The sequence below is a fragment of the Caretta caretta genome, chromosome 3 (genome assembly GCF_965140235.1).
Source record: "Caretta caretta isolate rCarCar2 chromosome 3, rCarCar1.hap1, whole genome shotgun sequence".
In the NCBI taxonomy this organism is placed as follows: domain Eukaryota; kingdom Metazoa; phylum Chordata; order Testudines; family Cheloniidae; genus Caretta; species Caretta caretta.
The window spans coordinates 69,306,177-69,332,242 of NC_134208.1; the positions used below are offsets into that span (position 1 = coordinate 69,306,177).

The 26,066-nt window shown below is 41.0% G+C and overlaps 1 protein-coding gene across 4 annotated transcripts in view; it reads right to left on the bottom strand.

Annotated features, from left to right (window-relative positions):
- The window catches only part of RNGTT (RNA guanylyltransferase and 5'-phosphatase), a 451,332-nt gene that overhangs the window by 371,582 nt on the left and 53,684 nt on the right, over window positions 1–26,066 (bottom strand). For all 4 annotated transcript variants that reach the window (XM_075126571.1, XM_048845050.2, XM_048845051.2 and 1 more), the window contains exons 6-8: window positions 18,926–19,181; window positions 6,840–6,949; window positions 5,814–5,915 (exon numbers count right to left, since the gene is read on the bottom strand). In XM_075126571.1, coding sequence (XP_074982672.1) covers window positions 5,814–5,915; window positions 6,840–6,949; window positions 18,926–19,181 — 468 coding nt within the window. The remainder of the gene's footprint in view (window positions 1–5,813; window positions 5,916–6,839; window positions 6,950–18,925; window positions 19,182–26,066) is intronic.

Below are 26,066 nucleotides of genomic sequence, written 5' to 3' on the forward strand. Positions count from 1 at the left end.
CGTGTGAGTTAACTGCGATTAATCGACAGCCCTATTTATAACTTCTCTTTTTGTATTAATTCTCTATCCTCGCTGGTATCTGCAACATCTGCACATTCTTTGGAATAGAGACCATGCCCCATTATTATGTTTGTGGGGCAATCAGTTCACTGTTAGAGCGCAAATGTATGTCCTCTGTGAACACAGTATCCTGTAACTTTGAACTTAAATAGCTGATCCAGGAATTTTTCCATTCTTTCATAACATCTAGAACTAAAGGGAGCTGGCAATTTCTTCTTCATTTCTTATATTCTTCTTACCCATAGTATTTTGCTGCTACTCCTCTTCATTACTCAGACACCTCAGTTGTGTATATATTTTTGACAGTGCCAAATCGCGGCTCCTTTTTCCCCCTCTCCTACACAGATAACAACATGGGGGGGCAGGAGGGGAATACTGTTAGAAAGTCCAGGTGCCGGTGCAACCTTAAATTGGTCCCATTTGTGCATACCATGCACACCAGTGGCAAGTTCAACACCAAATGCTTTATAAATGTTTGTTCCCCAAAGCATAAGGTCTTTCCCCAACTTTTTACCAACTACCAAGGCACAGAGCAAGAGCAGGGAAAAATCTCACCTCCGTGAGATCTCAGGCTTCTATAGCCCTTCCTGCCAGTCTTCCCTGTCTCTTCCTGCCTCTCAACTGTGTCAGCTGATGACTCAGCTGAATCACCCAGCTAATTAGTTAATCACTTAGTATTTAAACTATTACCTTGTCAATTTACCCCATGTGGGGACCCTTATAAAATAAACAGAGTAGTGAGTCAGCCTTAGGCTAGTCACACACTGTCACAATGTGTTGTAATCATCACATGGAAAGTTTGTGGAAGAGCCAGGAAAAGAACTCCGCTCTCCTGGAACTCAGTCCAATAACTTAAACAGAAGAGACTACCCTCTCCTTACAATCCTCTGCCTCATTCATTATCCATCTTGTGCAATGATTGAGGCAGGAATCCTACAGACCTGAAGAAGAGCTCTGTGTAAGCTCAAAAGCTTGTCTCTTTCACCAGCAGAAGTTGGTCCAATAAAAGATATTAGTTCACCCACCTTCTCTCTCTAATATCCTAGGACCGACATGGCTACAACAACACTGCATATAACAAATAGTATGTGAATATGCAATTAAACACTATCATAATGCATAATGTTCTTTTATTACAGTTTTTTGTGACTTCCCAGGGTTTTTAAAAAGCAAACAAACAAATGTACAGTGGGGCCCCAGTCTAGTTGGCCCTCTAGGCACTTACTGCTATATAAATGCCAAATAATAAAGATTACAAGAGTAATAAATCATTATTCAAGGTATAAACAGATCACCAGCGAAAGTCACGAAGAAATTTTCTCCCAGTGCACATACAGGTACATTATGGAGTTTCTTCTTATTTGATAGCTATTAATCTCAGCAACACTCCACCATTTTAGAGACAGGGAATCTATTTCAAACCAGAATTAACTGCAAGTGTGACCACAGTATAGCTTCAGCACTAGTCACCATATCAGTTTCACTGATCTGATATTTTAGTTGCTTATTGATTTTTTTTTTTTATTCCTACATTTTACTTGTAACATTTCTTATATGCAAAAAGAAAAGGAGTACTTGTGGCACCTTAGAGACTAACCAATTTATTTGAGCATGAGCTTTCGTGAGCTACAGCTCACTTCATTGGATGCATACCGTGGAAACTGCAGCAGACTTTATATACACACAGAGAATATGAAACAATACCTCCTCCCACCCCACTGTCCTGCTGGTAATAGCTTATCTAAAGTGATCATCAAGTTGGGCCATTTCCAGCACAAAACCAGGTTTTCTCACCCTCCACCCCCCCACACAAATTCACTCTCCTGCTGGTGACAACCCTCCACACAATGTGCATGACAATCAAGTTGGGCCATTTCCTGCACAAATCCAGGTTCTCTCACCCCCCCACTCCCCTCCCAAAAACCACACACACAAACTCACTATCCCACTGGCAATAGCTCATCCAAAGTGACCACTCTCCCCACAATGCGCATGATAATCAAGGTGGGCCACCCACAGCACATCTCCTTTGTCAGCCTTTTTGATTATGATGTCAGAGTTGTTTCTGAGGCTGTGGATGGCATTGCGTTCCGCATGGCTGAGGTTATGGGGCAAGTGATGCTGCTTTTCCACAATTTCAGCCCGTGCACGTCGGCGGAAGCAGTCTACATAGGAGTCTACATACTCTACATAGACTGCTTCCGCCGACGTGCACGGGCTGAAATTGTGGAAAATTTATACCTTCAGATCAGCGGCACTGCTATGGGTACCCGCATGGCCCCACAGTATGCCAACATTTTTATGGCTGACTTAGAACAACACTTCCTCAGCTCTTGTCCCCTAAAGCCCCTACTCTACTTGCGCTATATTGATGACATCTTCATCATCTGGACCCATGGAAAAGAAGCCCTTGAGGAATTCCACCATGATTTCAACAATTTCCATCCCACCATCAACCTCAGCCTGGTCCAGTCCACACAAGAGATCCACTTCCTGGACACTACAGTGCTAATAAACAATGGTCACATAAACACCACCCTATACCGGAAACCTACTGACCGCTACTCCTACCTGCATGCCTCCAGCTTTCACCCTGACCACACCACACGATCCATCGTCTACAGCCAAGCTCTGTGATACAACCGCATTTGCTCCAACCCCTCAGACAGAGACAAACACCTACAAGATCTCTGTCAAGCTTTCTTACAACTACAATACCCACCTGTGGAAGTAAAGAAACAGATTGATAGAGCCAGAAGAGTTCCCAGAAGTTACCTACTGCAGGACAGGCCTAACAAAGAAAATAACAGAACGCCACTAGCCGTCACCTTCAGCCCCCAACTAAAACCCCTCCAACGCATTATTAAGGATCTACAACCTATCCTAAAGGATGACCCAATACTCTCACAAATCTTGGGAGACAGGCCAGTCCTTGCCTACAGACAGCCCCGCAACCTGAAGCAAATACTCACCAACAACCACATACCACACAACAGAACCACTAACCCAGGAACTTATCCTTGCAACAAAGCCCGTTGCCAACTGTGCCCACATATCTATTCAGGGGACACCATCACAGGGCCTAATAACATCAGCCACACTATCAGAGGCTCGTTCACCTGCACATCCACCAATGTGATATATACCATCATGTGCCAGCAATGCCCCTCTGCCATGTACATTGGTCAAACTGGACAATCTCTACATAAAAGAATAAATGGACACAAATCAGATGTCAAGAATTATAACATTCATAAACCAGTCGGAGAACACTTCAGTCTCTCTGGTCACGCAATCACAGACATGAAGGTCGCCATCTTAAAACAAAAAAACTTCAAATCCAGACTCCAGCGAGAAACTACTGAATTGGAATTCATTTGCAAATTGGATACTATTAATTTAGGCTTAAATAGAGACTGGGAGTGGCTAAGTCATTATGCAAGGTAGCCTATTTCCCCTTGTTTTTTCCTAACCCCCCCCCCCCCCCCCCGGATGTTCTGGTTTAACTTGGATTTAAACTTTGAGAGTGGTCAGTTTGGATGAGCTATTGCCAGCAGGAAAGTGAGTTTGTGTGTGTATGGAGGTGGGGGGGGTGAGAAGGCCTGGATTTGTGCTGGGGGTGGCCCACCTTGATTATCATGCGCATTGTGGGGAGAGTGGTCACTTTGGATGAGCTATTGCCAGTGGGATAGTGAGTTTGTGTGTGTGGTTTTTGGGAGGGGGGTGGGGGGGGTGAGAACCTGGATTTGTGCAGGAAATGGCCCAACTTGATTGTCATGCACATTGTGTGGAGAGTTGTCACTTTGGATGGGCTATCACCAGCAGGAGAGTGAATTTGTGTGGGGGGGTGGAGGGCGAGAAAACCTGGATTTGTGCTGGAAATGGCCCAACTTGATGATCACTTTAGATAAGCTATTACCAGCAGGACAGTGGGGTGGGAGGAGGTATTGTTTCATATTCTCTGTGTGTATATAAAGTCTGCTGCAGTTTCCACGGTATGCATCCAATGAAGTGAGCTGTAGCTCACGAAAGCTCATGCTCAAATAAACTGGTTAGTCTCTAAGGTGCCACAAGTACTCCTTTTCTTTTTGCGAATACAGACTAACACGGCTGTTACTCTGAAACATTTCTTATATGGCTTCTAAGGGAGGTAGTGTTTTACTTCTCATATGGAATACAGTGGTGAGAGAATCTTTTTCATATCCACTTCCACTTCTCAAACACTCCCAACAAAATACAGGAAATAGCTAATGTTTAAGAAGGTTTGTTCACCATATGTATATATTAGCTTGGGGAAAGTAAAATTTAAAACTCCAGCTTATCCTGCTACAGTCTACACTTAAAATTTAGATGAAACTAGCTATGGGCTGTGGAAGAATTCTTCCATTGATCTAATTAGCATTGCTTGGGGGTGTGGATTACCTACATCAACAGAAATACCCCATCCATACATATAGGAAGTGTCTATATTACTGTGCTACAGGGGTATAGCTGCAGCTGTGCCGCTGTAGTTCCTGTAGTCTAGACATTCCCTCTATAGTCTGCATTGATTTGTAATGCCAGACTCAGAATAGCTTTACTTTGCTCACTATATATTATTGATGAGTTGTCTGGAAATGGTAGCTGCAAGCATTTTCAATGCATGATGCTAGCTAGTTTCTCTACTGATTCTGTAACCACTTCAATTGAACTGCTCTTGTAACTTTCTTCCTACAGAGCACAGTGAATTAAAATGGATATCCCTATACAACTTCCAACAGCAGAAGGGGGAGAGGAGGTATTTTCTCTCTTTATCCAGCGGTAGATCAACTGTCAAAAATACATTCTACACATACAAGTCTTGCACACAATTGCAGACTGAAAAATTTATTCCTGTAACTCTACTAAAAGAATGTTAACACTGCAATACATGTAACAGAAGTTACTGTTCAATCAGAAGGATGCTGACGAGTCATACAGTTACAATTCTAACACAGGACTATAGTACTAATACCTTTGAAGAATTATGACATTCCAATCATTAATAGAATGCATTGTCAACAGGAAAAGTAAATAAAATTTTCAAATGTCAGCAACTGAAGAACAGATTAAAATATAAAGATTTATCTGTGTACCATAAGGTATAACTTTTTTCTTACCAAGCTGAGTTCCTTTAAGCCTCTAATTGTACATTATCTTAGGCCTGGTCTACAATAGGAAATTAGATCTGTATAACTATGTCGCTGAGGGGTGTAAAAAATACAGACCCCTGAATGACACAGTTAAACCAACCTAACCCCTGATGTAGACAGCGCTAGGTCGATGGGAGATGCCCTCCCATCGGTGTAGGTAACGCCTTCACTGAAGTGCTACGGGTGCAGCATTACAGTGTTTTAAGTGCAGACAACCCCTATTATAAGGCACTCATCACCATGGTATCCAAGCCCAGCTGGTTACCAACAGGCAAAACTCAGGGAGGACAAAAATTAAAGCAAAAACATTAAATAAAATACATTTAAAGGAACATTCAGTCTGTAGAAAAGCATCCCAGATGAAAGAGGCTTGACATCAAGTTTCAGCATAACTTATGTACAATAGCAAACTATATTAGAACTTCAGTTTTTTAGAGCTGACTTTGTTTCTTTAACAAAACATGCCTCTCCATTGTACAAGGCAGAAATTCACACTCCGAAGAGCATACAAACTGCTCATCAAAACAATTTGCTTTATGTACCAGCGTGAATTATGTAATTTTTTTTCTATATGAAACTTACCGAGTGCCATCTGCTTTCCAGCTTACTTTGTATGGCTTCTGCTCTAAAAGTTTAATATTTTGTTTGTCCATAGAAATAGGCTGTGCTCCAGGGAATCCAGACCTAAAAGAAGCAGGTTTTTTATTAATATTCTACGAGTATCCATACAAGGTAATGTATTTCTCAAATCAATCTTGCATGAGACACAGTTAACACTACCTTTCTACCAGGTTAACTTTTAGTTGGAACATCTTCCATAACAAGGTTTTTTTTTTTCTTACAATAGGCACCCAGTTTTTGATAAGCACATAAAGCATTTTTGAGTATAACAAATGATAGTAGCCTGAGTTACTCAAGAGTTCAAAACTGCAAGTGTTTTGCTTTGTTTGTTTGAACTTACTACTAAGCTATTAGATCTGTAAACTAAGTGGTACTGTGAATATTCCATGAGCCTTTCACTTCTGGAAACTGACATTCAAATTCTGGATTACATCTAGAAATGGTACTAAACCAGGGTTCACATCAATGCTAGGTACAAATTCAAACCAGCAATGAGTGCATCAGAAAGGCCAAGAAATGGAAAAACTAGGGTTTTGCACATCAGAACAGATGTGTATTGATATTTGTATAAGTAAACTTGCAATTTTTTGCCTGGTTCAAGCCAGTGTTATTCAGTTTAATGTGCACTAAAACTCCCCCAAAACTTTTAAAATAATGATTAAACCAGACTATTGCCTTTGGTATTTGTGTAGCAATGGCTAACATGAACATAATTTATTATCTGACCCTGGAAATATGATTCTGGAATCTTGTTTCTTAAATTATAACAGCTGTCCATTCTCTTTTCTTTTCTTTGTAGGCCATTATAGTTTTACTGTTGAATATTTCTGGTTACCTTTTTTTTTTTTGGGGGGGGGGGGGGGGGGGGAGGGAACTGTCCATCCCAATAATAGCTGCCTGCTTGACTTTTCACAAAATTAAGAATATAATATTGAATTTTTGGATTGTTCAAAGAAAAAAGTTTAAATTAAATTATTTTTCCCATACCCTTCCCATCCACAGAATTGCTGACATTTTTGTTGTATTTCTCTTAACTTTGGTTGAGTTGTCACTTGGGTTACACGTTTAACTGTCACTCCTTCCAAGAAAATTGCACCCTAAAAAAAGAATACAAAATGCAATTAGAATTTAAGATCTATCACAAAAGCAATTCAGAAAACTGATGCTTTTCCGTACACACGGACTTCTAGACTGACTAAGATTTAAAGTCTATGATATTTAAGGTTACACAACTAAGGTCGACTTACCCTGGTAGTGCAGACCTGGTAGTGCAGACTTACCCTGGTAGTGAACAACATAGCTGGAGTCGACATAGCTTAGGTTGACTTACTGCGGTGTCTACACCGCGCTGCGTCAACAGGAGACTCTCTCCCGTCGAGTTACCTTACTCCTCTCATTCCAATGGAGTATCAGAGTCGACCGGAGAGCACTCTGCGGTCGATTTAGCAGGTCTTCACTAGACCCCCTAAATCAATCCCCACTACATCGATCGCAACAGCATCATTCCTCGGTAGATGTAGACATGGCCTCAGTTTCCATTACAGGTCTTATTTGACCCCACTTCTAAAATACACCAAAATAGTCATATTGCCCTCAAAATTGTTAGGTTAGGACTGTGGTCACGGTAGAGTTCTTCTAGAAAAACTGAAATCAGATAAGGTGTTTATTAATTAAAATTTAAACGATTACACAGCTACAAGGTTTTTTCTTTGGTTGGTTGTTTTGCCACTTTATAGCAAAAGCCCAGAAAAAAAGACGACAGATTAAATCTACCTTACTGCTCTCCTCCAGCAGAGATCTAGTGCCCATGAACAAAAGGCAGTTAAGGTCAAATTAACAAAGTTATTAATATGTATTGTAGCCCACAGAGCTAGCTTTTTGCATTTTATTTTACTTAGCAGTAAAAACAAGGAAACTACAGGTCTGTATCCTGTAAGGCATCAGCTTAAGCAGTGAGCATAAGGCTTTGAGGACCATGAACTTTGGCATAGAATAAATGGCTCAACAGTCACCCTGAGTTTTGGGCAAGTGGGAATAATGTGCTTAAGGGAGGAGTTTGTACAAAATAATACCAGGTAACTGGAGAAACACTGAACTGATACTAGTTTAAAATATTTTAGGATAAAATGTTAGCAAATGCTTAACCGCAAACTTGCCTTGGCAACAAATTGATGTATATGGTAATAACCTAAAATCATTAATATACTAACCAATAGGATAAAAGCACCATAGAATATCAGGGTTGGAAGGGTCCTCAGCAGGTCAACTAGTCCAACCCCCTGCTCAAAGCAGGACCAATCCCCAATTTTTGCCCTAGATCCCTAAATGGCCCCCTCAAGGATTGAACTCACAACCCTGGGTTTAGCAAGCCAATGCTCAAACCACTAAGATATCCCTCCCCTAACTTTATGGTGGACAAGGAAGGTTGGGCCTTTCAATGAATATTCATGACAACCTCTAGGCCCTACATAAGGCTGAGCACCATGTAAGAAGGGTCAATCGATCTTAATCTGGATCTGGACCATCAGACTTGTTTGGCATGCCAGGAAAAGGGCTGCAAATTTGCCTCTTACCATCAGATCCCCAAGAAGGGATGTGAATATGTGAGCATATGCAAGGAATGGGGTACAAGAGATAAAAATATAACAGTAATGCAAAGTTAACGTTAAGAGGTTTGCAGCTTTTCTGTCTTTACTATCTTAATAAAAGTAGTTAAAGCTTTGCTTTACCCTCACTGCAAGTGTCTTCATTGGGCACACCAGGGTTCTCACTCAGATACTGAACTTGATAACCTTGATTCTGTTGTGTCTTATTCTGAGACTAGAACCCTACAATCCCTCAACTCTTCAAATCAGTATTAATTGGAATTCAATAATAATCAGTGGCCTCAAAAAAATCAGGGAACAGTATTTAATAAAGTCACTGGGGAACATCAGCTTCAGTGATCACAGTCAGAACATTTAAGGACTGCTGGAGACCTGAATTTTCATTTTAAAAACATGAAATGCAGCAGATAAAACATTATAACCCTATCATTCTCCATTCAAATCCCTCTTTGAGAAGCACTGCTTCAGCCAGACCTATGCAGAGAAGAGCCACGACACTTATTAAAGGATTAGAAAACAAACTCAAAGAGCTCAATATTCTTAGGGTTACCATATGCCTGGGTTTTCCCAGACAATGCTTTTTTTGGTCCTCCGATCTCCGTCTGGGCAGATTTTTGAAATATGAACAAATGTCTCATTTGTCCTTGCTCATCCTTTTTCCAACACTGATTCTGCTGAAACTACAATTCCAAACATGCCCTATAAGTGGCATTCACATTTACTGGTTTGCCACCCTTACTTATGGACTGCTGCTGGCAGCGGCACTGCCTTCAGAGCTGGGCAGCTGGAGAGCAGCAGCTGCTGCTGGCTAGCCACCCAGCTCTGAAAGCAGCGCAGAAGTCAGGGTGGCATGGTATTGACTGTTGAGTCACTAAAAGGGATCCTGTTTGTGCAGTACCACTTCAGGAATAGATCCTGTAACGACTTTCATGGCTACTTGATGAGCAATCAACCACTGCTGAGAAAGATACACTCTACAGAGAAACATGTATGGGCACAACAGGAAGAAGCACTGTAGGAAAGGACTGACTGCATGTAAAAAGGTTTATTTACATTTGATTTACATTTATTTTTGAGGCCATTACACTTATTTATAAAATGCTAAATATTCCAAGAAGAAAGAAAGTGTACAGTAGAAAACTGTACCCTCCTGTGACTCTCTGTACCTCAGGGGAGCACCCTGCATCCTCATATTCATCCTCATAATATGATTGTGTGGTATCCAATGCAAAGCTAGTCATGTTGGGTGTCTTCAGAAGGCTCATGATGCACTGAGCATTGTTGTGATAGTAATGTTATAGGTTGTAATTTCATGTATATAGTTATGAGGCTGAAAATGTGTCCTCATGGCTTAAAACAAGCCCAGGCAAAAACTCTCCAGGAGAGAGGCCCAGGCCAAACTTTCCAAGAGCAGAGGGGCAGTTCACATCTCTTCAGGGCATGTACGGGACAAACCCAGCCTGCCTCACAGGAACAAAGGACACTGGCCCAGGCAGCAACTGTTAGACTCTCCAGTGAGTCACCCCCCTTCCCTTGGTCAGTTTGGGACTATGATGAGGTAATGCTCACCTGACTCTGAAAGGTGGGAGAGGGGGCAAAGCCAAAAGGGAAGAAAGACCATGATAAAAGGGGAGAGATGTTTGCCATGCGCTCTCTTCCACCTCCATCTACAGACACCACCACCAAGCGACTGAAGCACTGATCAAAGGGGAGAACCTGGATGAAGGGCAACCAGCCAGCCTGTGGTGAGAAGCACTAAGGGCTTGGCTACACTTGCAGATGTAGAGCGCTGAAAGTTAAACCAGCCTTCAGAGACCACAGCAGGAAAAACGCTGCCATGTGTTTACACTGTCAACTGCAAGCGCACTGGAGTAGCCACATTAGCAGCTCTTGCAACGCCACAAAGAGCAGTACATTATGGTAACTAACCCAGTGTGCAAGTGGCTGCAGCATGCTTTTCAAATGGAGGGGGTGGAGTGTGACAGGGAGTGTGTTGTGTGTATGTGGGGGGAGAGAGAGTGTGTTTTGTGTGTCTGAGAGCATGTCATCATGCTCTCTTTTAAGTTCAGAGAGCAGCAGACAGCCCCCCTCACACACACACTCACAACAGCAGCATTCTACATTAATGGTTTGCTTTGTCCCGGAGCAGATAAGCATGCTGGCTGTCAGAAACGGAGCTTTGAAAGGAGATATCTGCATGCCTGCAGCTGATTTCAAAACAATGAGAAGAGTGGCCACCTGACTTCAGGGGATTATGGGACGTTTCCAGAGGCCAATCACAGTGCAATAATGCAACACGTTGTCCACACTGACGCTCAGGCATTTCAGCCGGGGCGCAGCAAGCTTTATGCTTCTTGTGGAGGTGGATTACCAGGAGCACTCCAGCTGCAGAGTCCAGGCGCTCTACATGACTTGCCAGTGTGGACACCTCAGGAGTTAGGGCGCCTGGGGCTGCTTTAATGCACTCTAACTTGCAAGTGTAGCTGAGCCCTCAGTTTGTAAGGGCACTGAAAGTGTTAAGATCATCTTATAATGCATTTTGCTTTTATTTCATTTGACCAAATCTGACTTGTCATGTTTTGACTTATAATCACTTAAAATCTATCTTTTGTAGTTATTACATTTGTTTGTTTATTCTACCTGAAGCAATGCATTTGGTTTGAAGCATGTCAGAGACTCATCCTGGGATAACAAGTCTGGTACATATCAATTCCTTTGTTAAACTGACGAACTCTATAAGCTTGCAGCGACCAGCAGGCATAACTGGACGCTGCAAGACAGAGGTTCCTAAGATTGTGTCTGGGACCAGAAATATTGGCTAGCATCATTCAGTTGCACAATCAGAGCAACAGCTGGCCAAAAGCGCTCCATCACATAGCTGGGAGCAGCTTATGCGCTAGCGGCTGTGTGTGAACAGCCTAAGAATGGGGGTTCTCACAGTAGAGCAGGGTAAGGCTGGGTCCCAGAGTCGAGGATTGGAGTGACCTAGAAGATCACCAGTCCAGATAACACAAGGGGAACATGACACCTCCCCTTCCCTTCTCCCACCTCTCCCTACCCACGGCAGTGTTCTCTATTTGGGAACTTCAAATATGGTAACCCTTATTATACTTAGATTAACAAAGAAAAGTTAAGGGGTGAGTTGATTAGTGTCTATAAGTATCTACATGGGGAAGAAATATTTCATACTAGGCTCTTCAATCTAGCAGACAAAGGTATAACATGATCCAATGAATGGAAGTGAAAACTAGACAAATTCAGACCGAAAAGAAGGCATACATTTTTAATGGTGAGAGTAATTAACCATTGCAACAATTTAGCAAAGGTCATGGTGGATTCTCCAATCACTGACATTTTAAAATCAGGATTAGATTTTTCTTCTAAAAGATATGCTCTAGGAATTATTTTGGGGAAATTCTATGGCTTGTGGGTTATACAGGAAGTCAGACTAAATGACCACAACAGTCTTGGAGTCTATGAATTTATTAATTCTAAACCACGTACATAGTAATTCTGTTACAAGAAAATTAAACAAGTAACTGCCTCACCTGGGAATTTTAATATTTAGGTCATCTGGCAGTTTACCTATGATCTTAACTTAAGTTCTAAGATTAACTTAAGTTCTAAGATTTTTTGAAGGAGGGCCCATGTTTTCCTCTACTTTACAACACCAGAAAACTGATACCAACAACAACTGGAATCTATCTTTTGTCTTTAAAATGTCTGTTTCCGCAGAAGAAAAAACCTCATTCACCTGATAAGAAATTAAAGATCACACTATCTATTCACTAGGACAATCTTGTGCGTGACCACAGTGTTGTTGCCAAACTGCCAAGGGTACAACTTGACAGCACTCACATTTCCAAGTGAAATTATTAAGAGCTAATGATGCTTAAGAACCAATGAAAACCACACTTAGGTTCCTCCAGTAGTTAGAGCAGAATACATTTCTACCTCTCCTTACATTCAAGATGTACCACACAAGCTGCTGACTATATTATAATAGTACAGTGGTATACTCTGAAATACACAAAGCACCCAACTCCACATGCACTAGCTAAGAGGGGTGGCCTGTTGATTTAGTGGCAAAGCTACATCAAACATCAGAGTTTGCAATCAGAGAACGGTTCCTCACTCCCTGCAAGGTGGGAATCGAAAGCATGGAAGCTGAAGCAAACTCACCCCTGAGAATGTGCAAGAAGTATCTTGTGGTTCACAAAGGACTCCCTCTAAGTAATGTTCAGATAAAAATTAAACTAACTCTGAAAGAAGCCAGATCCAGTCATCTTTGGTCGGGAGAATTTTCTCCACAATAGGAGTTTCGAGAATACTATAAAAAGTTGATTTGTTACCTGCATAGTTGTATAAGAACACAGGCATAATTTTTCTTCTAATCTAAACCAGCCTAATACATAAAGTTGTACTGAGCATTACAGTAAGCCTAAGAAAGATATCATTCAAAAGGATATTGAAAACAAACGTACAGAGTGCATTATAAATTATTTTAGTCTTTAAAACAAGTCTGATGCTCAGGGGAATAAAACAAAATTGCAGTTTAGCAACAGAACAAAACCAGAAATCTATGTGATTAAAGACTCCTAGTCCCTAGTTCAATACAATAACCAAAACCTACCAGGCATAGTGTCAACAAATGTTTCTAACACATTCTCGATTGAACTGGGCAGCAAAGAACTTGGTTAGAATATTGATAACCCCAAGATGTTATTGGCTTGGCTGTGGACCTTGGCATATCTGGATGGGATCATTTTCAATTCTCATTCTTATACAAGAAATCTAGAGAATTAGGCTGTTTCACTTAGAAGTCTTCATTGTTTGTTGCTCCATAGGCTTTTGTTCTGTCACTCTGTCTACTCACTTACTTGAAGGGCACTGGATGAAAGAATGAGGTAGTTTTGGACTGCAGTGCTATCAGTACATGAATGGTTCAGTGAAGGAAGCAGGCAGCTGCCTAGATGCAGTGTCTGTGCAGTCTCAGTCTCTCTGCTAAGAGAATGGTTTGGAATAGGGAAAGACGGTCATGGCTTACTCCTGATAAGGGAGATTATGCAGTGTAGTGAAGCAACCAGAGAATATGATAGTACCTTTCCCCACTACTAAGACAATGCTATCTATTTTTTGCCAAACAGGCAAGATTTCCAAAAGGCAGAAATGGAAGTTAGGTGCTTAACTGCCATCTGTGTCATTTGAAAACCTCTCCAGAATTTTTCAGTCAAGGGATACTTTCAAATCCTCAAATTTTATTTATTTATTTATTTGGACTTGCAGGTGGCAGAGTGCTTAATACAATTGTTTTCTCTCAAAACAGCAATCTTCTATAAGGTTACTACTCAACAATTTGTATCACCATTTTGTACAGTTTATAACCCTCCATATGTTGGGAAGGGTAAATTATTTATTTTTTTAGAAAAGTAAACTACTTCAATAATTAACTTCAAGGTTACATAAAAGTCAGCTTTGTGAAACTGAAAATATACATCCTAGTCTCCTACTTGCCTTGTTTGAAGGCTGGTTTTGTTTGGATTCTTTTGTTAATTGATGTAATATTTTGAGACTTTCATACCCTGACCTGAAACAATGAGCTCTCTTCCAAAGACAGTATATATTACATATGATTATGGTGCACTAAAAGTGTGAGGGATGGAAACCAAGCAAGAAAAATATCAAGTAAATTCTGAACTACGGAGCCTTGAAAAGACACTTTATCAATAATTCTTCAAAAAATAAGTTCATTACCTCATCAGTTAAGTGCTGATTTGTACTTTAACCGTATTTACTATATTTATAAAACTTCAAGAGATGGGTTTATCTCATTCTCGTAGGTTTTATGACATGCCTAAAAAATGAATTTTGTGAACAGAATATAAATTAATTATTCTTTTAAAGGAACTTTGGCTTGTAAAAGTAGTTAACTACACATTAAATGAAGTAATCCTAAGGGAACCAGGGTTTGAAATAAGTAATGTTATTTTTTCATGTTTAAAAAGCAAATTTGTTTTAAAAGAGTTTGATCTTAACTAATATTGAATACAAATTGTAAAAATAAAAATTTTAGAGGAAAAGCAATTGTATATTGCATATACTCAGCCTAAACTACAATTCATTTTTTAAAAAAAATATTCTGACAGAATTATAATGGAGCAAACATGTGGTCTGAGGGACACAGAATTGTTTAATACCTAAAAAAAATGAATTAAAAAAATAATTTTCTCCAAATATGATATTACTGTTTACATTTCAGTCAGCCTGGATAGTGAAAACAGATATTTCACAGTATGTTTGCTTTCTGACTTTATGCTACATACTCAACAGAGGAATGTTTAAATTCTAAAAAAGTTATTAAGTTACATTTTTAAATAAAATTTGAAGTTGAGTCTAAAAATACATGACTGATGAATTTCCTGTTTTAATTTTTTTTTAAATTTAAAAATTGTTGAAACATCCCATTTCACCATTTTTTAAACAAATATTTTTCTTTTTCCGTTTGAACAACTTTTTGTTGGAAAATAAGGTTAATTTATCATGAAATCTAAGAATAGTGAAAAATCAAAACTAACAGTTTCAGTTGACCTGATCCAAAAATTTTCAGATTTTTGGTTAGTTAAAATTTGAAATTTTGGTTTTTAATCCCAATTTGGGATGGAGAAATTTTTCAAAATGACAAAAATTCTCATGAGACAAGATACATGTTTCCTGCCCAGCTCTAATCAGAAGTTTCCACTTCTCAGCTACCGTGATAACACAATGTGACAGTCATGTGCTCTATACTTTCAGGAATTGTTCCAAATAGGCGGACGATCCATTTCTGGCAAATCTTAATCTTGTTTCATGAATCTTAATCTTAATCTTGTTTCAGTCTTTCCATTGTCTCAGCAATTTCTCTGCACAACAGCTAGCTTCACAAGCTAGAATGGTTGACTTTATTTTTGATAAAACAAATACTTGGAATGGAAGTAACTGGACATGAGTTTTCAAGCAAAAAGCCTCTGGGGAATGAGGGATTGGAATAAATCCACAAGAGCAATGATCTGTGGCCAAAAATACATGGTGGAATAATTTCCTCCTCCCAGCAGTGCTGTCAGATTGCTTTTATTATGTTCAGCATCACCCATACAAGGTTCCAGGACTTTCTTCAAGTCTTTGTGATTATATGTAACCAGAATAAGTATATGCACAAAAAAAGTGTATGCACAGATCTTCCATGCATACTTAGCCTTTCACCATGTTTTCCGCAGCCAATAGACCCTTGATCAAAGAGTACTGTTGAGCACAGTACAGAGGTTGTGCATCACTACTCTGTTCCAAAACAAAAAAAGTAAGGAAAGTAAAGCAAGCAGAAGAAAGCACCAGAACAGGAAAACAGAAGAGACAATCATTACCAAAAACAAAAAAAAATCCTCACACACGCACACCCCACTGAAGGAGACAGACAATAAAAAGTTATTGAAACTGAGTTACTGGAATTTAGAGCTAATGTGCTCTTTGATAACTTAACAGACCAATATACAATACAAACATTAATCCTTGCTAACTAATTTAAATTGAGAGAGAGATTTTAGCAATTTCCAGTACACCCCAGACATTTCCTTGACACAAGGATGTGCACCTAACACAACTTTCCTTAAATCCTGGAGCAGTGGTTGTCAACCCACAGCCCGCTTGCAGCCCAATCAGCACACAGCTGTGGCCCATGTGACATCCTCAGAGTCATACATGTAGTGTATATATAGTGTGTGCATGCGACCCACAACACAGAGAGCTGCATATGCAGCCCACAATGGTAAATAGGTTGAGAACCACTGTCCTGGAGAAACCATTAACTCCAAATCATTCACCTTGGAAGAATCCTGTGTCATCTGCCATATCCTATGATGTTTCTTTTGCATCATGTGTCCCCTACATAAAATGCAATAGATCATATTCCTTAGCAAATAATAAAGGATCAGGGTGGCCTATGAAAAAAGTAATTTTCTTTTCTAGAACTGCTCATGAAGCAGAGCATGCTTCAGCTAAGCTTTCTAAGTGTGGAGTGACACAGTTTATTCTGCCAAACATATAGTCATAGATGAAGGTGTCTGCAACAAAATATTAGAAAAGGCCATCCAACCAATTATACCTACCTTTTTAATTTGTATGTATATCATGTAGTATGTCCCATTGCATTCTCTAGCTGTACATGCGAGCATTACGATCAGCCGCAGTATACCTATGTCGTTTGAGAATTCACTTATGAGGCTTCTATTTGACTGTCTAACACTCTCATCAATTTGATGTAACAAACTCAGACTCTAAAAATGGTTTGGGAGTATAACTTTTGTACTATCTACAAAATACCCAACAGTGCTTCTTGCTAAAATCAGATTTCAAATGTCTGTCACTGACGCTTCTGCAATGCTCTGTCATGTTTCTGTGAATACTCGACTGCTGAAGTGAAGCACTCACTGAATCAAAACCTACTTCTTCAGTTCTTTCTAAACATCACAGAGACCAGCAGCAGCAAACAGGCTTCCTGTAACTGATGCAGGTGATGTGAAAGGAGCCTATGCATAGTATTACATTCTAAGTTGCATCTGGGTTTTTCCAATTGTGTCTTATGCTTTGACATAACTCCCTGCTCAAACATGGTACATTGAAGAATTTTTACATCATGGCCCGACACATTAATTGCAACTCTATTTTTAACATTAGCACCCTCAATAATGCCCAAAATGAAGAAAAAATACTTGATATATATGCAAAAGGTATTTACCTGATAATTACTCTTTTTCGGCCCCATATCTACAAGTCAACCATAAATGGATTGAATCCTTCTCTGATCAGCTACAGGAAAAGTCCAATCAATCAACCAAGCATCATGGGATAGAATTCCCCGCTCTTCCTCTTCATACCCAAGTGAGTGCATCCCAAGCTGTAAAATTGAATTATGCGAATATGCAATTCTTCCCTCTGAAATTTTCTAAAGTCGTACTTGTGTTTTAGTTATTAATATGCTTATTCGTATAATTTAGCTTTCCAGCTCTGAAAGGAGGAAAAATCAGAGTATCTTCTATCATGATCTTTGTTCAACAGATCAGAATAGTCCTATATTTGAGTGAGAAAGGATGCCATTTGACTGTGGTGACAGAAACCTAGTCTTCACACCCTTTTTGATAACTTGAAGGGAGAGTAAAAAATAATCTTGCCATTGCAGCCTGAAGAGACAAAATTCTCTTGTACATCTTTACATCTCTCAATGGAAGGCTAGTCGAGATCATGGACTATTTCTCTTAAAACACTTTGAACATTTATTAATTTTTAATGTTTAAGCTATTCTGCTATGGCAGTTGATAGATTACGTTTAAGTCTGTGACAGTGCAACTTTGCTGCTTTGGATCAGAATTTATATTCTTTTCAAGCTAAGCTAGCTCCTTCCCCTCCCTAACTCTGCATCCCAATGCACAGCTATAATACTTCTATTAGTAATATGAAGAGTAATAATGCACTTTTGTGGCACATTTCATGTGAGAATTTAATTGTTTACAAACACCCAAACCTCCTAAGCACCTCAGTGAGATAAGTGAGGTATTATTATGCAGATAAAATTGTACACAACTATGTAGCCAGCAATTTTTTCCATTCAGTTATGGCAATGTCTCACAAAAAGCTGAAGTTCACTTCATTCCGTGAGAATGAAGAAGCCCTTAGTCTTTAGCACAACAAAACCATATTTCTTCTACTTTAAGTAGGAGAGTTACTTTCTATATCATGTTATTTACAGCTATAATAATCACTACATTAATAATTATGAATGCCTATTTCATACATCTGAACTAGTCACAGTAATTGATCAAGCATATATAATATAATTACTGTAACTGCTTTAGTCTACTTAGACAATTTCTCACAACTTTTAAATTTAATTTGCTCTTTTTTGTTGTTTTCTTTTTCAGTTCTCATTACTGTTTTCCAAAATAATTCTCAGAAACTCTGCACAGAATGTATTGTGAAAATTAAACACCAATTCAAAAACAAAGTTTCATTTCAACTGCATGGCTGGGTTGAAAAAATCAATAAAAGTTATATACACCTATCAACTTGGCTTGCACCTCTGAAGACTTTAGTCACAAATTAAAAGGAATGTATTAGTCTCCACCCAGTCTCAAAGAATTTGTTCACATCAGGAAACTCATCAAGCAATCTTGTTACAATTTAATATGACTGACAATCTCTGCTCAGGAAACAACCAATATTGGAATAGCAGACGTGTTGAAAGTTAAGATCAAAAGCATTATACAAAGAATTACAAAATCTTACTTTTCACCAACTCATGTTATGCTGGCTCTAAACAATGCTATTCGTTCCTCACTTACAAGAGCTGGTATTTGTGACACACACATTATACAACATTTAGTGAATAAGAGTTCACCAAATTCAATTTATAAAGTAAAATGTTAAGCTTTCGGACATTACCAGTTTTAGGTGTTCTTTTCTCCTTTTGCCAAAAGAGGAACTTGAAGACCCAGGTTCTGATTCTTGACCTCCTGTTTTAACATCCTCCTCCTCCTCCTCCTCTTCATCGTCTTCATCAAAGCACCATTCAGGTAGCTCAGGTGGTGGCGGTGCATCATCTACATCTCCGTAACGACGGAATAGTTCTTTCAAATAGTCCCCTTTATAGATACCTGGTGGTCTGGCTTGGGCAAAAGTAGCCACTGCTGCTTCAATACTGGCAAACAGAAATTGAGAGTTGTTTATTTTTGAATGTTAACAAGACATTACTTATAAATTAATAATGTTCTGTGTGACTTTGTTTCCCCTAAAAATTCAAAAAATAAATCACTTCATTGTCAAGAATTCAGAAACTCTTGAGATACTTACAAAAGGAAAGCTTATTTACCTTGTACAGTAACTGGAGTTCGTCAAGATGTGTGCCCCTATGGGTACTCCATTTCAGGATGTGTGCATGCTCATGCACTCTTGATTAGAGATTTGCAGCAGCAGCACCTGCATCCTAGAGATCCTTTTACTACTCCGGTGCAAGGATATTGGGGAAGGTGGACATGGACCCCCCACTGCTCCAGTTCCTTCTCAGTCATGAAATCTAGTGAGAAGATTGGAAAGCAGAGGGGAAGAAGGATGTGTACTGGAGCACCTATAGGGACACACATCTTGAAGAACTCCAGTTACTGTACAAGGTACATAACTTCTCCTTATTTGAGTAGCATCCCTACAGCTGCTCCCCTTCAGCAGATTCTTGAGTAGTATGGAGAAGAGTGCCAAGGAGACACGTTCACTACAGACCATAGAACAGCATCACTGAAAGCCACATCGGCTCTGGAAGCAGACATGAGTACTGGGAAAGCATGTGCATCAAAGATCAGGTGGCTGACCTCAAGATGTCTTGAGACAGGCATGTTTTTCAATCCACAAAGGTAGATTGAGCCCTGGTGGAATGAGCCACCATCATAGGAAGGGGATGAACTCCTGAGGCTTCATAACAGATTAAGGTGCATCTTGCAACCCATCAGGACAGCGTCCAGGTGGAGATCAGATGTCTTTTTCTTAGTTCTGTGACAGAGATGGAGAGCCTAAGAGAAGCCCTAAAGGGTTTAGTCCGGTCAAGATAAAAAGCAAGAGCTCGTCTTACATCCAGTGTATATAGTCTCATTTCTTCACTCAGAAAGCAAGGCTTGGGGTAAAACACCAGTAGGTGAATCTCCTAATTAATGTGGAACTCTGAATAAACTTTACAGAGGAAGCGCACGTGTGGGTATAGTGTCATCTTGTCATGATCGAACGCTGCGTACAGTTGGTCAGCCATCAGGGCGCTCTAGCTCTCCTACCTTCCTGGCTGAAATAAGGAACGAGGCCCTGAGGCACAAATTAAGGAGGGAACAAGTCCCCACAGATTCAAATGGAGGCTTCCTCAGTACATTAAGGACTAAATTCTGTAGGTTCTTTCACAGGAAGAAAAAGATTGAGTAGCCCCTTAATAAACCTCACAGTGGTTAGACGCATGAAGTCTGAAAATCCCTCAACAGGGGGATGAACCTTAACTGAGCTCAGCAATAATCCCTTGGTTTTTAAATGTAGCAGGTAACTGAAAATGTGTGTCAGACAAGACTCAAGAGGAGGTACAGATCAATGGCTGCACCAAAATTGAAAATGTTTCCCCGTCTGTAGGTAGGTTTTCCACTATTGAGCAGTAACTCCAGAGAGCAATCTTCTTCTATACCAATGAGCCATCTAGAAGCCATGCCTTGAGGTGAAACCCCAAGAGACTGGGGTGGGTTTTGGGTGAGGAGATTTTCACTCAGGGAGAGGTGGAGAGGCAATTGCTCAGACACACGAACTAACTCAGGGAACCATTTCTCCCTCAGCTACAACAGTGCTATGAGGATAGCTAATTTCTCCTGTTTCAACCTGTTCAGGACTTTGAGAAAATGGTGCAGCAGTATAAGCATATAGCAATACACAGGGCCAAGGGATAACTGAAGCACCTCCATTGAGTTGCAGCAGTGCCCTGCCCTGAAAAAAAATTGTCTGCACTTTGCAGTGGATGGCGTTGCTAAGAAATTTATCTCCAGAGTACCCCAGGTAGAACACATCCTTCTGAATACTGCGTTGTTCAATTCCCACTTGTGGAAAAGGCAGAAATGCCTGCTGAGATCTGTAGTCCTGGGTGATAAATCACTGAGAACAGTATGCGGAGTGCTATGCACCAACTCCATGGTTTTACTGACTCGGCATATAAGGACTGGACTCTTACTCCTCCTTGCCAACTGATATAATACATAGTTTCTCTGTTGTACATCAGGTAGCCCCTGATGTGGGAAAAGTAGTGCTGGCAAGTTTAACAAACCACTCTGAGCTCTAATATGTTGATGTGGATGATTGCCTCCTGTGGTTCCATTTGGCTTGAGCTGTGAAATGCTGAAAGTGCACACCCTAGCCTAGCAGGGAGGTGTCGGTGGTGATGATATTTGTGGGAGGAGGCTACGAGAACGGAACACCCACACATGCCTTTTGTGGATCTTTCCACTAATTACAGAATTGAGGGCCCTCTGAGGTACAGACACCCACTTGGTCTGTGCTTGTTGGGGGTGTAAGCACTTCTTGTCAAGGCTTGAAGACCCCATGACTGTAGTCTTCCTAAAGGTGTCACAAACATACCAGCATCCATGTGGCCCAGGAGTTGGAGGCAAGCCCTTGCTGTGGTTTGCAAGCCCTGCTGTATTGTTGAAATGAATCTGGACATGGTAGCAAACCAGTTATGGTCAAGTATGTTCTGGCAGTGGTAGAGTCCAGAGTGGCCCTACTGAAGTCTATGTGTTGTGTAGATGTGAGTGTAGACTTTTCTGAATTGGGACAGCAGCCCAGGGAGCAGAACTGGGATAGAGCCTTCCTGGTTGCTGTCTATACCTTGAGAAATGAGCAACCTTTCAGGAGCCAATCATCCAGGTACAGAAAGATGATTATCCCCGTCTGCTGGAAATGGGCTGCGATGGCCAAGACGACTTTGGTAAAGACCCTTGGGGCCGTTGAAAGGCCAAAGGGTAGGATGCAATATTGGTAGTGGTCCCTGCCACCCACAAAACTTAGGAAACATCTGTGGGAGGGGTACATGACTATATGAAAATAAGTGACCTGAAGGTCGAGGAAGACAAATCAATCACCCAGATCCAGGGCAAGAATTATTGCTGCTAGGATTACCATTCTGAACCGTTGAGAGTGGATGAAGTTGTTCAAAGTCCTGAGGTCCAGCAACAATGTCCACCTGACCCACCCTCACCCGTTTTTTTTCTTGGGGACTGGGGAAGTACCAGAAAAGAACACTTTCCCAATGAAGTCCAGTGGAACAGGCTTTACCACCATTAGGGTTACAAAAGATTGCACCTACTGTCTCAAGAGACCCTCATGAAAATGGCCTCTGAAGAGGGATAGGGAGGAGAGTGGTGTTGGGGCGGCTGGACTGGATGGGATAGCCTGTAGAAATCGGATCCATCAGTGATGAGTGATGAGCTCCCAGGAAGGTAGAAAATAAGAGAGACAATCCCCATAAGGGCAGATGCGGGACTGGTGCCGTGTAGGATCGAGAAAGGGAGATAGTTCGCCGCCTTCAACCAATGGGGCAAAATGGTCTTTTGAGGATGTCACTGACGGGGAAGTCACTGTAGAGGATGGCCCTTTGTTAGTGAATCTAGGCTCTTTCCTGGGAGGTTCAGCCAGTCTCATGGGCTAGTAATGAACTGGACAAGATCACTGAACCATCTGCAATCTAATATATTTTCTTTGTCACAGGTATATAGATGCCCAGAGATTCTTGTCTGGAAGTTTTTAAAAGAATGAAGGGACCCGTCTGTGGCACCATGGAACAACTTGTGCCCCTCGAAGGAGTGGTTCTTGACTCTGGTTTGTACCTCCCAGGGGAGGCCAGAGGGCTGCAGCCAAGAAGCTCAGTGCACGACTACTACCACAGAGATGGAAAGTGCAAATGCATTGGCAGCTATCATAAATATAAAGGGAGGGTAACAACCTTTATGTAAGCAGTTATATAAAATCCTGCTTGGCCAGAGGTACAGAATCCCGTTACCTGTAAGGGGTTAATCAGTTCAGTTAATCTAGTTGGCACCTGACCAGAAGAACCAATGGGGAAAGAAGATACTTTCAAATCTGGGGGGAGAGGGGTAGGGCTTTGTTTTGTGCTCTGTGTGTGTTCTCTCCGAGACACAGAGAGAGACCAAGCAAGTAATCCAGCTCCTACTGAAATGATGCATCTAATATTACAAAAATAGTAAGTAATAGCAAAGAATGTATTAGATTATCTTTTGTTTTAGCTTGTGAATTTTCCCATGCTAAGAGGGAGGTTTATCCCTGTTTTTTGTAACTTTGAAGTTTTGCCTAGAGGGGAATCCTCTGTGTTTTAAGTCTTATTACCCTGTAAAATTACCTTCCATCCTGATTTTACAGAGGTGCTTCTTTTACTTTTTTTTTCTTTATAATAAAGTTCTGTTTTTTAAGAATCTGATTGGTTTTTAGTGTCCTAAAAATCCAAGGGTCTGGTCTGTGCTCACCTTGTTTACTGATCTGGTTGGTAGATTATTCTCAAGCCTCCCCAGGAAAGGGGGTGAAGGAGCTTGGGGGGATATTTTGGGGAAACAGGAACTCCAAGTGGTCCTTTTCCTGAAACTTTGTCTACCTCACTTGGTAGTGGCAGCAGTACTCATCCAAGGACAAGGAAGAATTTGTGCCTTGGGAAAGTTTTTAACCTAAGCTGGTAGAAATAAGCTTAGGGGGTCTTTCATGTGGGTCCCCATATCTGTACCCTAGAGTTCAGAGTGGGGAGGGAACCCTGACAGCAGCATTGAGTGAGGCCTGAAGAGAGAGTTTTGTGATTGTCTGACTTTCCATTATGAGGGTCTCTGTGGCAGGTGTTCTATAAAAAAATGAAAACATTAAATAATTTGTAAAATCGTGCTTTGCCATCAGGGCTTGATAACCAGCTACTATGAACTGCAAAGCAGCTGGAAGTAGCTTTTGAGGCCCAGAAGGTCCAGCTGTTTCAGCTCGTCAGCTGCTGTTGAGCTGGACTCGATGTTGCGATTCATTAACTGCCTCAACAACCAGGGAGTTGGGTGAAAAAGGGGAGAAAAACACTCAGCCTCAGGATGGGTTTTTGTCAGCCTGTTTACACATAAGAGGTATGGTAGCTACAGTTTGCCACACAGCACAGGCTGGAACCAAAAGGGCAGCATTAATGGGCAAGACAATTTTGCCCTGAGGAGACATATGGACATCTCAGAATCTGATGAATTTGTCAACACCCACATCCATCAGAAGGTCAGTCAGTACTGGAGGTCAGAGGGGGTCTGATAACTGCTTTCGTACTGAATGTCGAGATTTGGTTGATTGGGGTGACAGTACTGGAGGATATGTGGATAGCAGCTGGAAATTCCTCTCAGTACTCTTCAAGAGTTTAACGTGGGACAGGTCACTGCTATATATGGAAAAAACAGAGGCTAGGGTAGACTCCAGCAGCTAAGTCGGTACCAGTGGAGAGTCTCTCTCTATACCCCTCAGCAATAGTAACTTAGGTTCTTCCAGGATCCTATGGTCCTCATGGAATAAAAACCTGAACAGTACGGACAACCCTGGATAGGGGGCCCTCAGGAGTCAATATGTTGGATGATACAGGAGATAGTACCAAACTGTGATCTATGCACCCTTCTCAGGTAGCTACAGAAGATGGTACTGACAATGATTTCAGCTTGGCTTTAAAGTTCTTGTGCTTTAGACACACTGAATCTGATGCCAACTGCGCTGCTCTAGGCTGTTTACCAGAAGATGGACTTCTTGGTACACTGCACGGACTTCTTAGCCAGTGCTGGAGTCTCAGTACCCGATAGTATAGGAGCCCCACCAGTACCCATGTCCTGAAATGAGGTTTCCTGAGACCCAGATGAAAAGGGCAATGTTCCCCTTCTTTTATCCCATTCTGGAGAATAGGATCTTTTCTTTTTTGAGGATTTGTATGGTTCTAAAGGACCCCCAGCATCTTTGCTTACCACCGCAACAGTGATGGTTGCCTGAGCAATCGGAGCAACCAAATCCAATATAAGGGACCTCATGGGTCTCAAAGAGCACTCCATCAACAGTACTTTTAATCTATCCTCCTTCCATTTTTTAGATTTGCTGTCAGATCTGCTCAGGATCTAACATATGGAGGGGACATGAGTCTCTGCCAGGCAGCAGAGGCAGTTAGATTGTCCATTACTCCAGAAAAGATCTACGTATGACAGGTCTGGCAGAATTTGAAGCCCAGGGTCTTGGCCATAACCTGTTACTCAAGGCCATGGATTGAGCCCAAAAGAAAAAAACAAGATCTGGATCAGGTAAATGAAAGAGGAGAAGAAGGTGGACCCCCAGCTAAAAGCACAAAGCTGTGCTAAATAATGGTAAAATATAAATGAAAGTTACTAAGAAGATATCAAATAAAAAACAATAAGAAATAAGCAGCAAGGCACATGGCTAGCTACAGCAGACATGGCAACGTTCTGTCTCAAGCTGTGATCAGTTGAGAAGGAACTAGAGTGGTGGCAGGTCTGCTCCCTCTCCCCAATATGCTGTTGCACAGGGGTATGAAGATATGTAGGGAACAGGAAACACTGGACACTGACAAAAATCTGACAAAAATCTCTAATCAAGAGTGCCGGGTGCAAGCACATCTTGAAAGAATAGGCAGCAGTTTGAAAACAAACATAAGGAAGTAGTTCTTCACATGGTCAACCCGTGGAACTCATTGCTAGCAATGTTAAAGGCCAAAAGTATAACTAGGTTAAAAAAAGAATTAGATAAGTTCACGAAGGATATGGCCATCAATGGTATTAGCAAAGATAAGGGACACAACCCCATGCTTTGGGTGTCCCTAAACCTCTGACTGCCAGAGCGGGACTGGATGACAGGGGATGGATCATTCAACAATTGCCATTTTGTTCATTCCCTCTGAAACAACCCCCCCAGCCACTATCGGAAGACAGAACATTGGGCTAGATGGACCATCCAGAATGGCCATTCTCATGTTCTTAAGTGGAGCACCCATAGGGACACCACT